The sequence below is a fragment of the Paramisgurnus dabryanus genome, chromosome 23 (assembly GCF_030506205.2).
Source record: "Paramisgurnus dabryanus chromosome 23, PD_genome_1.1, whole genome shotgun sequence".
Lineage (NCBI taxonomy): Eukaryota > Metazoa > Chordata > Actinopteri > Cypriniformes > Cobitidae > Paramisgurnus > Paramisgurnus dabryanus.
The window spans coordinates 7,000,351-7,014,185 of record NC_133359.1 but is presented as its reverse complement, the minus strand read 5'-3'; the positions used below and the strand labels follow the sequence as shown (position 1 = coordinate 7,014,185).

The window sequence follows — 13,835 nt, the reverse complement described above, 5'->3', positions numbered from 1 at the left end:
TTCTTTAAGGATGAGCTGTTAAAAGATGATGACCCTCCATCATGCTTTATCTTCAGGGTAGTTGAATGTTATATAATGTGCTTTTTAAAAAAATGTAACGGCCTGTGCTAACTTTTCAGTTATCAGGAGCGTTGCTGAAGAACATACTTCTTATGGCTAGAAAGTAAATATTGACATTAAAAAGAAAATGCATAACAAGAAAATCATTGATAATGTTATGTGATTTTTTTTCACCTCAGGTGTTACATGCTGGAAAACAGACATCTCACTACAAACAGCTCTTCTGGAAGATGTACTCAATCTCCACTTGTTTGGAGTTTGGGTTTGAGTACAAATGCTGCACACCTGGTACTTTTTGTGTAAATTGGTGATGAATAAACTAGTTGTTGGTCTAAAGGAAAACTAAAAATCTAATTTACTTATGTCATCCCTTGGAGTTTAAAAGTTCTGGACACCATTCAATTGACCAACAGAGCTGAGAAATTATTCCTAATGTTTGTAAATGTTCACTGTCAACCATAAACCCTAGTTGTTATTTTGCTTTGTGTATCCATCAGGTTATGCTGGGAAGGGAAAGCGAGGTGAGCTCCAGGGCATTTATTCAAAAACCTTCCACCCTGGATTTTGCAGATTTGACTGCATGCAGATCAGTTCTAATGAGCTGATATAGTTTCCTTACAAAGACTAAAAATAATAAAATAAAATAAACACTTTTGCAATCAATTCTGAGTGACTTGTACATGATTTTATTCATTGAAAAATTTAAATGTCATATATGTGTAACACATTCAGAAAAACATTCAGAAAAACATTAGCCTGCTATTTAAAAAAATAATGCAGTAAAGATGGATGGTAACTTTATTTTACATTAGCCACATGTTTTTCATGTATTTACACATTCACTTAACTAAGTCCAGTTGCATCACATTTTAATATGTTCATTTAGGCCTACTTGATATTGTAGAATATGGAGCTTCAGAAATGTGCTTGAATAAGGCCTACAGCCTGATTACATTTAAGTGTAAAAAAGGTGTAAAAATGTGACCTCATCATTGACAGTGAGTGGTATTGGACACACACAATAATAACAAGCTGTAAGAAATCAGACCATGATGAGGAACGTGATATTGGATCGTTTATTTTCATTACTGTCGCTACTTCCTGCCATTCTCATTCACCGCCGTCCCATTTGCGGCGTAAACTCCTCCTACTTGCACATTTCTGAAATTCCTCCTACTTGCGGCATTAGCTCCTCCCACTTGCGGCGTAAGCTCCTCCCACTTGCAGTCTCCGGGCTGCAGCGATACATACATGAAATAATGTACTTGTCTTAACTGAGCAGTTTTCATTGAAAGCCAGCATTTGTTTCCATGCATATTTTCAATACGATTTCTTTTCTTTTTGGCTATTAACTTTGGAAAACCACTAGCCACTGTGGCTGCTGAGCAAACCTCAAGCCCTGGTGGTGAGACCATATGGTAGTTGAGTTTCTGCACTTTTTAACTAGTGTGTTTACAACAGGCACCTCCTCTTCTTCTTCACTTCCTACTCGACGTTTTAATCTGCTCCTGTCAGAAATCAACAGCAACATCTGACAGAAATCCGATCACGTTGGATCATGTTTTGGTTTATTATAAGTGCCGTTTTACTTTTGTTTACTTTAAGATACCGCTACCCATATTTCATCAAAGACCTCCAGTCAATCTATCGGATATTTCTTATAGGATATCCCATATCAAAAATCAGGAACTCAAAACCTTTCTATACGTTAGTGGACCGATTTCTGGCGCATGTACACAAACACCCGGACAAAGTTTTTATTCGGTTTGGTGATGAGACGCACTCGTATGAGGAGACCGATAAACGGAGTAACCGAATCGCAAGGAGTTTGTTAACGCATGCAGATCTTCACGAAGGAGATACGGTTGCTCTTCTGATGGGAAATGAACCCATGTATATGTGGATCTGGTTGGCTTTGATGAAGATCGGTTGTACTGCTGCTCTTCTGAATTATAACATCAGATCCAAATCACTGCTGCATTGTTTCTCCTGCAGCGGAGCCAAAGTCTTGATCGCATCTGCAGGTACTTCAGCTTCTTATCCCTCAAAAAAAAAAAAAAAACGGAAACCGTCTCTGAAGTTCTGATGAATTTAATGCTTTTAATGTGAGTTGCACTGGTTTTAATGGAAATGTGTTGGGTTCTGCTGTTATAGATGGGAACCAGAGCACCATTACATAATGGTTTTAATGGTAACCATTACAAACCATTACAATGAGCTCTTATTGGTCAATTGACAACTAGTTACAGTAACAGAACCAGACCCTACTGAAAACTGAAAAATCCAGCTTAGACCAGCATAAGCTGGTTTAAGATGGTTTTCCCAACCTGGCAAAGCTGGTGGGTCAGCTGGTCTTCCAAATGTCCAACTTAAAAGTGACCAAAACACAGCTAGACCAGATTGCTACACCAGCTAAAACCAAGCTGGGAGACCGGCTAAAACCAGCTTATGCTGGTTTTTCAGTAGGCGATTCATTCAGCGTATGTGTAACTCATCATGTTTTAACTTTTGGTGACGGTAATCTCTAGGCCTGGAAATGGTAAACAACCCTGTTGATAAAAATCAATACAAAGTCTAATAGTTTCTATTACAATCGAACACATTACAAAATAACTTTGTGTAGTGTGGTTTGGGACTTATTCCCATGGGATTTAAGTTGTTTGATTGGTTGTTTTATCTGTCAAGTAACATCCCACCAAAAGAACGTAACACGTTACCAGTAGCTCGTCAAGACTATTATAAAATTCCATTAAATCTCAGTTTTATGTTGTTTATTTGAGCAGGGATGTCGGAAGATAATCGATATAGTTGTGTAATACACACACTACTAGTCTAGACAAGTTTAGACATTCCTGTTGATCTTTACTTTAGCAACCATTGGCCTAGATTAGTTTTTGACCCTCAGTATTTAACACTTAGTTGCTTTTCTAACAGGTCCTAACCACTTCAGTTAAAATAAATGTGATAACACATTTTGTTTATATTTCTACACATGTGACCCTGTCTGTGAAATCCAGGCTAAAGATTAGAGGCATCAAAGTTTGATTTACATTGATTTCAACCTTTGACATCATGATCTTACTGAGTCAATATTAAAGAAAAACACCACAGTTTTTCAATATTTTACTATGTTCTTACCTTAACTTAGTTAATTAATACAACCTATTTTTTTTCAATGCGTGCACTAAATCTTTGTACAGCGTGTCCTGAATGTGTTAGCATTTAGCCTAACCCCATTCATTCCTTAGGATCCAAACAGGGATGAATTTAGAAGCCACCAAACACTTCCATGTTTTCCCTATTTAAAGACTGTTACATGAGTAAGTATGGTGGCACAAAATAAAACGTGGTGAAGTGTATAAAAAATGAAAACTATATTGTATGGCGGAAGAGCACTTAGTTTGCAGCACTTCGCACATCACAGTAATTTTGACAGATGTTTGAACGAGAGGGGAAGTAGTTAGGAGTGATGATGTTACTGCGTGCTGAGGTCGAAGTGTTGCAAACTAAGCGCTCCTCCGTCATAAAATATACTTCTCATTTTTTTAGCCACAAGAATTTCAGCTTTCCAAAAATATGCGACATGTTTGCTGTTTGTTTTCTGTAAAACTTCTATATAAAAACTTCTACTATAATGCAGTGTCCCTCCCACAGTACTCTGTACTTTTAGGGGTTAAAATGCATCTACCAAATGCATAAAGTACAGAGTGACAACATTAGTTGAATATGCAAAATGTAATACTGACAAACAAATGAGCTTTGCAAATTTGTGCTGTCTTAGCATTCCTGAAATAGTAGAGAAGTAGAGTTTGTTTGAATACATTATATACCGTGTAGGCAATTCCAGCGTTATGAATGTGACATTTGCAGTCAGAACGTGTAATATAATTTCTCAGAGAATGCATTTATTACTAAAATAGTATATTGAATCATCTATTACTATTTTCATAAACCCCTGATGATAAAGTCCTGACATAATATCAGTCTATATATTCATGTTTTCTATTTTAGATGAGGGAAGCATGCATGCATTATGAATAATTGGGAGACAACATACTGAGAAGGAATTCTGTGAATTAAAATGCACAAAACAGAAGCAATAATACCCAACAAATGGAGAAGGCTCTTCAAGAAAATAAAATTTTTATTTATTTAAACTTTTATTTGTGCATTTATGAGAAAGAGACGCCATTATGGATGTGACATTTCTCCGTTATGGAAGTGACAATTCTGAAAAGTCGCCATGAAACGGAAGTAGCGATTGTCTTATTTTCCCAGTGGAGACGTGTATGCGAGTGAAAGGGCTTCTGAAATTAAAAAGGTAGGGCGGGACTTAAATTCATCCATCGAAAATAGGATCGTTTAAAGTTGGGTCATGTTGCTATTTGCTACTTGCTGCAATCTTTTCTCGGACCCCGTCCACCTGCCATACCATATGACCGTAAGTAAAGAGAGATCGTTTGGAGGAGACTAGAAGATTTGCGTTTTTGATTCAAGATTATGAGGGCACATGAATTAAAAAAAAATATTTTTTATCCCACAATATTCCAAAACAAATGACAGTTTTTCATTTCAATTTTATTTCCAGTCTTTCTAAATTTTACACATTGCACCTTTAATTTTTAGAAAATAATAAAAAAGTGCTTTAAATACTTTAACAGAGACTTTGCATGGGTATTTAAACCCTCAAATATCATCTAAGATTAAAACTAAGTAAAAAACTTTACTTTATGATAAGGTTAACATTTGCATGGAACTGTCCATATGCATTCACTATCTGACAAATACATGAGATATATTTTTTTCTTGTAGAACTGCAGGACGCTGTTGAAGAAGTACTGCCCATACTTCGAGAGAAAGAAGTCACTGTCTATATACTGACTGACAGTGTTAACTGTGACGGGATTCAGAGTTTAAATGATAAAATCAACCGAGCGTCAGATGAGCCCATTCCTGCAGACCTGAGAGCCAACATCACCTCAAGGAGCATAGCTCTGTACATCTACACGTCAGGCACGACAGGTACTGGATTCAGTGGTATAATACCGTAAGGGTAGCATGAGAAATATATCAAATAATCTGCCTAAAAACTATTTAGTAAATTATAAAGATATTGAATTTAATGTATTCTGTCCAATGCAGGCCTTCCAAAGGCAGGCTTGATAACTCATCAGAGGTTATGGGGAATAGCCTACTTCCAGTTACTTTGTGGGACAACTTCTGAAGATGTTGTGTACATCAACCTTCCCCTATATCACAGCGCTGCATTTGGTATTGGATTCACAGGATGTATTGAGAGAGGTACGTAACACGTAACATCGTCATTTAGGTCTGCTCAGTTATGGTAAAAATCATAATACAGATTATTTTGGTTAAAAAATAATCATGATTATTTTGATAAAAAAAAAACGTATTCCTAATTATTTTGGTAAAAGTCATAATCCTGATTATTTGTTTATTTTGTAAACATCATAATCCCGATTATTTTGGTAAAAATCTTAATTCCGATTATTTTGGTAAAAAATTGTAAACCTGATTATTTTGATAAAAAATAATAATTCCGATTATTTTGGTTAAAAAAAAATCATAATCCCGATTATTTTATTAAAAATCATAATCCTGATTATTTTGGTAAAAAACTTAATCCCGATTATTTCGGTAAAAATCTTAATCCCGATTATTTTGGTTTTTAAAAAAATCACGATTATTTTGGTAAAAATCTTATTTCTAATTATTTTGGTAAAAGTCATAATCCCGATTATTTGTTTATTTTGTAAACATCATAATCCCGATTATTTTGGTAAAAAAATCTTAATTCCGATTATTTTGGTAAAAAAATCTTAATTCCGATTATTTTGGTTAAAAAAATCATAATTCCGATTATTTGGGTAAAAAATTGTAAACCTGATTATTTTGATTAAAAAAATCATAATTCCGATTATTTTGGTAAAAAAATCATAATCCCGATTATTTTGTTAAAAATCATAATCCTGATTATTTTGGTAAAAATCTTAATCCCGATTATTTTGGTAAAAATCTTAATCACGATTATTTTGGTAAAAAATCATACTCCCGATTATTTATTTATTTAAAAAAATCATAATCCCGATTATTTTGGTAAAAATCGTAATCCTGATTTTTTTTTTTGTAAAAATCATAATCCCGATTATTTTTTTGTAAAAATCTTAATCCTGATTATTTTGGTAAAAATCTTAATCCCGGTTATTATTGGTTTAACCAAAAAACTTAATTTCGATAATTAAAATTTTTTTTTGTAAAAATCTTAATCCCAATAATTTTGGTAAAAATCTTAATCCTGATTATTTTGTTAAAAATCCTGATTATTTTGTTAAAAATTCGGATTATTTTGGCGGTGCCACAATTCAGCTGATTTTATTTAAAACGTGAGGGATAGTTTGCCTCAGCTCGCTTGAAACGCATAAAACCTGACAAATACATAAAAGATTACTACTTTGTGTTTGGACTTGGACAGATGCGAGAGCTTGTGCATGTGCACCCGTGCACAAAAACGATTACTTGCATAGCCCTATCGTTAAACCCCACCTCTATCAACAATGAGATAATGATATTAACTGAATCCTCTCGGCACATATTATAGACTTATTAAATACTTAATCCTGGCCTCAGGCCATTCAGAAATACCCTTTGTAGCAGAATCCACTAAACGCCATGTAAAACGACCATGGATCACATTCAAACTTGTCTCCCTTCTGAGTACTTGGACCTGAATACAACCCGAATGTGGCAGTGACATGCATCACAGAATGTGTGGCTCAGTTTCTTAATTTTTACATTTTACATTCAACACTTGCAATGTTTCTAGTTGCATCCTTAGTGATTTTGCAACAGTTTTTACTATGTTTTTTTTAGAAGTAAAGGTTTTTGAAAAAACTTGCATGCACTTATTTTGCAATGACATTTGCGAAATACCAATGAAATGACTAAAGTGACAATTGTGAAAATAAGGCATTTAAATTACTGACTATTAATAACCCTTCACATTGCCATTCAAGAGAAATTACTGAACCTACACTGCAAAAAATTATTTTCAAGAAAAAAATCATAGTATTTATGTCTTGTTTTCAGTAATATCTAAAAATTCTTAAATTAAGATGCTTGCTCTTGATGAGCAAAATGACCCAAGAAAATAAGTCTAGTTTTTAGACCAATAATATAAAATGTAAGTGATTTTGTGCATAAAACAAGCAAAAAAATCTGCCAATGTGCTAAGCAGATTTTTCTTGAATTTTTCTTGAATTTAGTGTTTAAGAAAAAAATTCAAGATATTTTTCCTTACCCCATTAGCAGATTTTTTTGCTTGTTTTATGCACAAAATCACTTACATTTTATATTTTTGGGTCGTTTTGCTCATCAAGAAAGTCTTAATTTAAGAATTTTTAGATATTTTTACTGAAAACAAGACATAAATACTAAGAATTTTTTAACTTGAAAATAATTTTTGGCAGAGTAAAGCTTGATAAAAAATGCTGATGAATCTAACTGCCACATATATTCCATAATTTAACATATTTTGTCTCAAAGGCACTTTTGTTTTGTTTAGGATCTACTATGGTTTTGAAGAGAAAGTTTTCTTCCTCTCAGTTTTGGGATGACTGCAGGAAATACAATATAACAGTGATTCAGTACATTGGAGAAACAATGCGTTACCTCTGCAATACGCCAAAGGTATTCACACTTTACTTTTATTTGTATTTTTATGACACCACATACACATTACTTTCAGTATCTTATGGTCTTACTGTTGTACATACAATATGAATTATGCATTATCTCATTATCTTCTTTGCCCTTTAAAGCGCTGTAGCGATCAAGTACACAATGTTAGAATGGCTATTGGGAACGGGATGAGGGCAGATGTTTGGAGGATATTTTTGAGCAGATTCGGTCAAATTGACATCAAAGAATTTTACGGTGCGACTGAGGGGAACATCGGTTTCGTAAACAACGGTGGAAAAATTGGGTCAGTCGGGAGAGTGAACGTTGTTCACAAGGTATTGTATAAATATAACAAACATTAATCAAGTAATCAGTGTTGAGTAGTGTTAAAGGAATAGTTCACCCAAAATCAAAATTAGCCCATAATTGACTCAACCCTAATGCCATCCTAGGTGTACAAGAATTCCTTTTATCAGCCAAACACATTAAGGGGCGATTCACATTTTTACGCAACCACAGCGTATTCCTCTTTTTTTCCAACACGCTTTCCAAATGTTTTCAACTGGGAGCGTTGTACGCTTGTCGCATGTCTAAATTAAAATAATGTATTTGTTCGAACAAAAGACGTGAAATGTAAACCGCTCCTTAGAGCTATATAAATATGCTAGCTCTTCAAGCTTAATTATGGCATTGAACATGGTTAAAGCCCATCCATCATGAGATGCTTGGTTAATATCTTTTGAAGCATTTGCGAGGGAAACATTCCATATTTTGGGCTTATTTGTAGATTGCATTTAAATAATAACTTAAGTAAAACCTTAAGTTGTGTATAGCAGCACACAGGTTCAACGTTATGATCATTGGTTCTTATGAATCTCGTAACTGCACTTTTTGTCACGACGCAAAATTCCTTCACAAGAATGCTATTATTTCGGCTTTTTCTAAAAAAAATATTTTTTAAGAAAAATACCCATATTTAAGAGTTTAAAAGCAGAGAAAAAAAATATAGATAGGATGAAACGTTTTATTCTCCGTTTTGTTTGTTTATTTTTATGTTTGTTTGAAAACAGGGTCTGTTCTTTCATTTTATATATTTGTATGTTTATATATTTTTAAAAGAAAATTTTCCTCAAAGGCATTTTGTAAAACTTGTGAAAATCACAAAAAAATGCTGCCGGGCAACTGTTGTACATTTTTGGGTGAACTATTCCTTTAAGGCTAAAACATGAGATTGAAATTCACAAAAAGTCATTAAAGAGTCACAGTTCATGTTTTGTAATGTTGTTTCAGAAAGTGTCCCCTTACAACATGATTAAGTTTGACCAGGAGCGAGAGGAACCTGTAAGGAATGCTGATGGGTTTTGCATGGAGGCTGCCAAAGGCAGGTCATATTGTTAACTTCACTTCAACCTTTTAGTTCAAATATCATAGATAACATAGATATGTATGTAACTATGTTTTAATATGCAGGTGAGACAGGTCTGCTGGTGTCAAGGATCACCCTAAGGACTCCTTTTGCTGGATATGCCGGAGATCAGAAGCAGACAGAAAAGAAGAAACTGTTCGATGTGTTTGAGAAGGGAGATGTTTACTACAATTCTGGTGATCTGTTCAGGATAGACCCCGATAACTTCATCTACTTTCAGGATCGGGTGGGCGACACTTTTAGGTGAATATACACCTAACATTCCTAAAAGAATTCCAGTGAGAGTGAATTATTACAAAAAAATTAAATGATCAAAAAATGCTTTAATTGAAATGAAATGATTTCTTTCTATATGTTCAGGTGGAAAGGGGAAAATGTGTCCACAAATGAAGTGGCAGATATTCTCTCAATGGTAACATGCATCGACCAGGCAAACGTATACGGTGTAACAGTTCCAGGTGAAATGCTACATTGTACTTTCGAAGCACAAACTAATCGATATGTACTCTACTGACACTAAAAATCTTTTATTTACTTTTGAAGGGCACGAGGGGAGGACAGGAATGGCTGCCATCAAATTAAAGGAAGATCAACAGTTCGATAGCGAAGGACTTTTTTGTCACGTGATCACTTACCTTCCTTCTTACGCAAGACCACGTTTCATACGGATCAAGGTGACGTTATTAGGGCTGTCAAAAGATTAATCACGATTAATCGTATACAAAATAAAAGGTTTTTTTGCACACAATATATGTAATTATTTTGTATATATAAATACACACACATGCATGTATTTATACATTTAAGAAATGTTTTATTTAAACATCTTATTTTTATTTATATATAATTTAGAATATATAAAAATATAAATAAATATATATACACATGTAAATGTTTCTTAAATACATACATGAATGTGTGTGTATTCACATATACATAATAATTACACACAGCACAACTCATATGTTATGCAAAAAATTACTTTTATTTTGTATGAGATTAATCTAGATTAATATATGCCCAGCTCTAATATATATATATATATATATTTAGATTTTGATATATTTTATATTTATTTATTTAAATTTTTTATATATTTATATTATATATAGATGAAAACAATTACATAAAATAACATTTTTCATAAGTTTATACATGTATGTGTGTATTAATATATACACAGTGCACACACATATATTATGCAAAAACAAACTTTTATTTTGTATGCGATTAATCTAGATTAATCTATGCCCAGCTCTAATATTTTTATATATATATATATTTAGATTTTGATATATTTTATATTTATTTATTTATATTTATTTAAAATTTTGATATTTATATTATATATATATATAATGTTATGCAAAAAATTACTTTTATTGAGATTAATCTAGATTAATCTATGCCCAGCTCTAATATATAGATTAATATATATATATATATATATATATATATATATATATATATATATATATATATATATATATATATATATATATATATATATATATATATATATATATATATATATATATATATATATATATATATATATATATATATATATATATATATTTAGATTTTGATATATTTTATATTTATTTATTTATATTTATTAAAAATTTTGATATATTTATATTATATATAGATGAAAAAAGTTTTTTTTTTTTTGCAGAATGACTTGGATGTTACTGGCACCTACAAACATATCAAAGTAAAGCTGGTAGAGGAGAGCTTCGATCCTGCGCTGATCAAAGACCCTTTATTTATATTAGATGAGACTGTGAAAAACTACACACCTCTGACCCAGGAGATATACGAGTCAGTTATGCAGGGTGACTTCAGATTGTGACAAGCAAGCTTTAATAAATTGTGTTATATAAAAGACTATAAACTGTGCATTCAGGTATCACATAGTGTTTCAAATTCCAAGGAAATTCCAATGTAATTGTTTGTAATGTTGGAAAAATTGTTGAAAAAACATTTCAGAAATATTTTGTTTTTGCAGTGCAATACTTTTACACGGCACGTCTTTTGTGAATGACGTAATGGTCAGTCTTTTAAGGACGCTGATACACTTTCTCTTAATGGCCTGTGGTCTGCGAACACAGTGGTCTGTGGTGGTCACACTGTTTCGCAAGTGTTTGCTGTAAAATGATTGGCTTCAGTAGAAACCCTCCTACTCGCTCATGTCTCAAAGGTTGTATTGGAGGATGAGGGTTGCCAAATTGTGAAGAAATTTTCAACTTTGCACAACCACAACTTTAAAATACTTAATATTCAATACTTGTCGTTGTGTTCAGATATGTTTAATTTTCACTGGTCAACCAAGAATTATTGGTATGAGTGGTACAAATGTAGCCAACAGTATTGCCAAATTGTATTAAAAATTAAAGTAAATAAATAAAATATACCTAATAAAATACAGTTCATTTAAGTGTATAATGTGTGTTCTCGTGTTTGCTATTCATCTAAAATTGCAATGTATTTAATTATATAAATCACAACCTAATTATTAATATTTTCACGTAAAGGCACAATGTGTAAAATTTTATCTCAAAGTATCAAAATAGCACAGTGATATATATTTGTGCACTGTATATTTAAATTAAACAGATAAATTCACAATTTATCTGCTTTTACTGTGGTAAAAATCATAGGTGTGTTTGACTTAATCCGGTGTGCGCAGACCGATCAGATTATCACATTAAAGCATTGCTTGTTATTGTTGTGCCATACATATTGTGCCTTTAATAATGTTTCATATAAATAACTTTATGAAAGCCGAGAGAGGCAATGCACTATTATTATTTTTGCTTGCTTGTTTTCTCATGATCTTAATTTCTCGTGATCACGACTTAATTTCTTATGATATCCAGATAACAAAAGTTGTTTTCTCGTTTTCTCACATGATAATCCAAATGTCATTTTGTAAATAACTGTCCATAAAAATTTTGTGTATTTTGAAGTGGACTGCTGATGCACATGAGTTGGGGTCTTCTTTACCACAAGTGTAGCTAATTGCCGATAGACTTAATAAATAATAAAGTTGCACGGTTGATGTTTGTGAATTTAGGGACCATCCCTAAAGTAATAATGCACGTTTCTATCTTCAATAGTATTTAAAAGTTTATTTGTATAAATATCAAAAATCAAAAAATTGTGCCTTATAGCTGATAACCACATGAAGACCTTGGTTTTGTGACTGTTTGCAGACTTTAATTATTCCATTTAAATCAGGTGTGCCTCATACATCTTGAAAAGTGAAGCCGCTGGCTCTTTGATCGCCCCCTGGTGGCTGGCTGCAGTACAAGTTATAAACCCAGCCCTCTCCATGCAAACGAACGGGCTCTGAATAAAAAATAATTAAAATTTCAAATAAAATTTTCCAAAAGATGGTTTTGGTCTTTTAAGGCAGTGGCCCTGGGATTGTGCCGGGGGCCCCAGTTTTATGACACCTTATAAAAATACATTAATTTATCATGAATTCTGTGTAATCAAACCTCAGAAAAATAGGGCTACTAACCAACAGCTCTACATTTTAAATAAGTTTTGTTTAATTCAAATTTTGTTTTTGCAATGTTTTATGTCATACATTTTCGGGGCTGCATGCCGAAAAAGTTTGAGAACCACTGTTTTAAGGTTGTTGTTATCATGCTGATATATATGTTCAATTGTTCATTTTTGTGATAAGTTTCATTTTTTAGCTATAAAAAGAGGGTGTGTGGTTGAATTGGGCGCGCAAGTGTTTGGGCGGAGGTTTGATAGCGCGGCTCCGCCTCTAGCTTCATTCACATTAGCAGCAATTAACAGTAGCAGATTGATGCGATCTCATTGATTTCAATGAAAGCTTGCCGACTTCCAGCGACACAAGCGACTGGGCACGCCCCATCCAGCTGCCAACGGTCACTGTCGCTCCTGTCACCGGATGCCGCCGAGCTTCCATTGAAATCAATGAGATTGCGTCGCTCTCCTACTGCTAGTCGCTAATAATGTGAATGTACCTTAACTTTATGCAAATTATGAGTGACTTTTCGGAGCGACTACTAATAAGAAAGAAGCAGTGGGGTTCAAGTCATCAGTCTCTCGTCAGTTACTGGAGTGGACGTTACTCATTTGTAACCAGTTTAGAAACGACTCTGTTTGAAAGGGACGAGCCACACACAGTGACAAAGTCCTTTATAATGTTAATGTACTTCTGGCTCCACGGATTATTCCTTCTGTGCATGCCCTGGCTCCAAACTGACGTTTTTACGTAACATGGCAGCGCCCATGTTCAGACATTTTTGGCTTCAATTCATTACAATGGAAGGATGAGACATTGTGTCATCCATAAATAATGCCTATAATTTAAATGCTGTTAAAACTAGAAACATGTTTAAGGAGGAACTTTACAGATGGTCCCTAAATTCACCACGATCACATTGTCCATAACTGACAAATCTATTTCAGCTTGATCCAAGTAAAATCTCATTTGTTCATCCATGCTAATTTGTTTAGCTTTTCTGCATTTTTTCAAGCTTTAATCACTTCACAAGAATGCAACTTTTGTTATCTCGAGGTAACAAAAAATTTAGTTGAGATTGCGAGAAAAGAAGCAAGCAAAAATAAAAATAATACCTGCACTGCAAAAAATTATTTTCTTAGT

At 33.3% G+C, this 13,835-nt stretch overlaps 1 protein-coding gene across 1 annotated transcript; it reads left to right on the top strand.

The window, feature by feature from the left end:
- The first annotated feature begins 1,527 nt into the window (after nt 1-1,527).
- Nucleotides 1,528-11,632, top strand: slc27a2b (solute carrier family 27 member 2b). Its single transcript, XM_065292130.2, has 10 exons — nt 1,528-2,084; nt 4,873-5,082; nt 5,203-5,361; nt 7,643-7,767; nt 7,899-8,093; nt 9,049-9,139; nt 9,229-9,427; nt 9,545-9,642; nt 9,728-9,858; nt 10,863-11,632. The coding sequence occupies exons 1-10, from the start codon at nt 1,619-1,621 to the stop codon at nt 11,037-11,039; spliced, it is 1,851 nt and encodes a 616-aa protein (XP_065148202.1). The 5' UTR covers nt 1,528-1,618; the 3' UTR covers nt 11,040-11,632.
- Nucleotides 11,633-13,835: the final 2,203 nt, after the last annotated feature.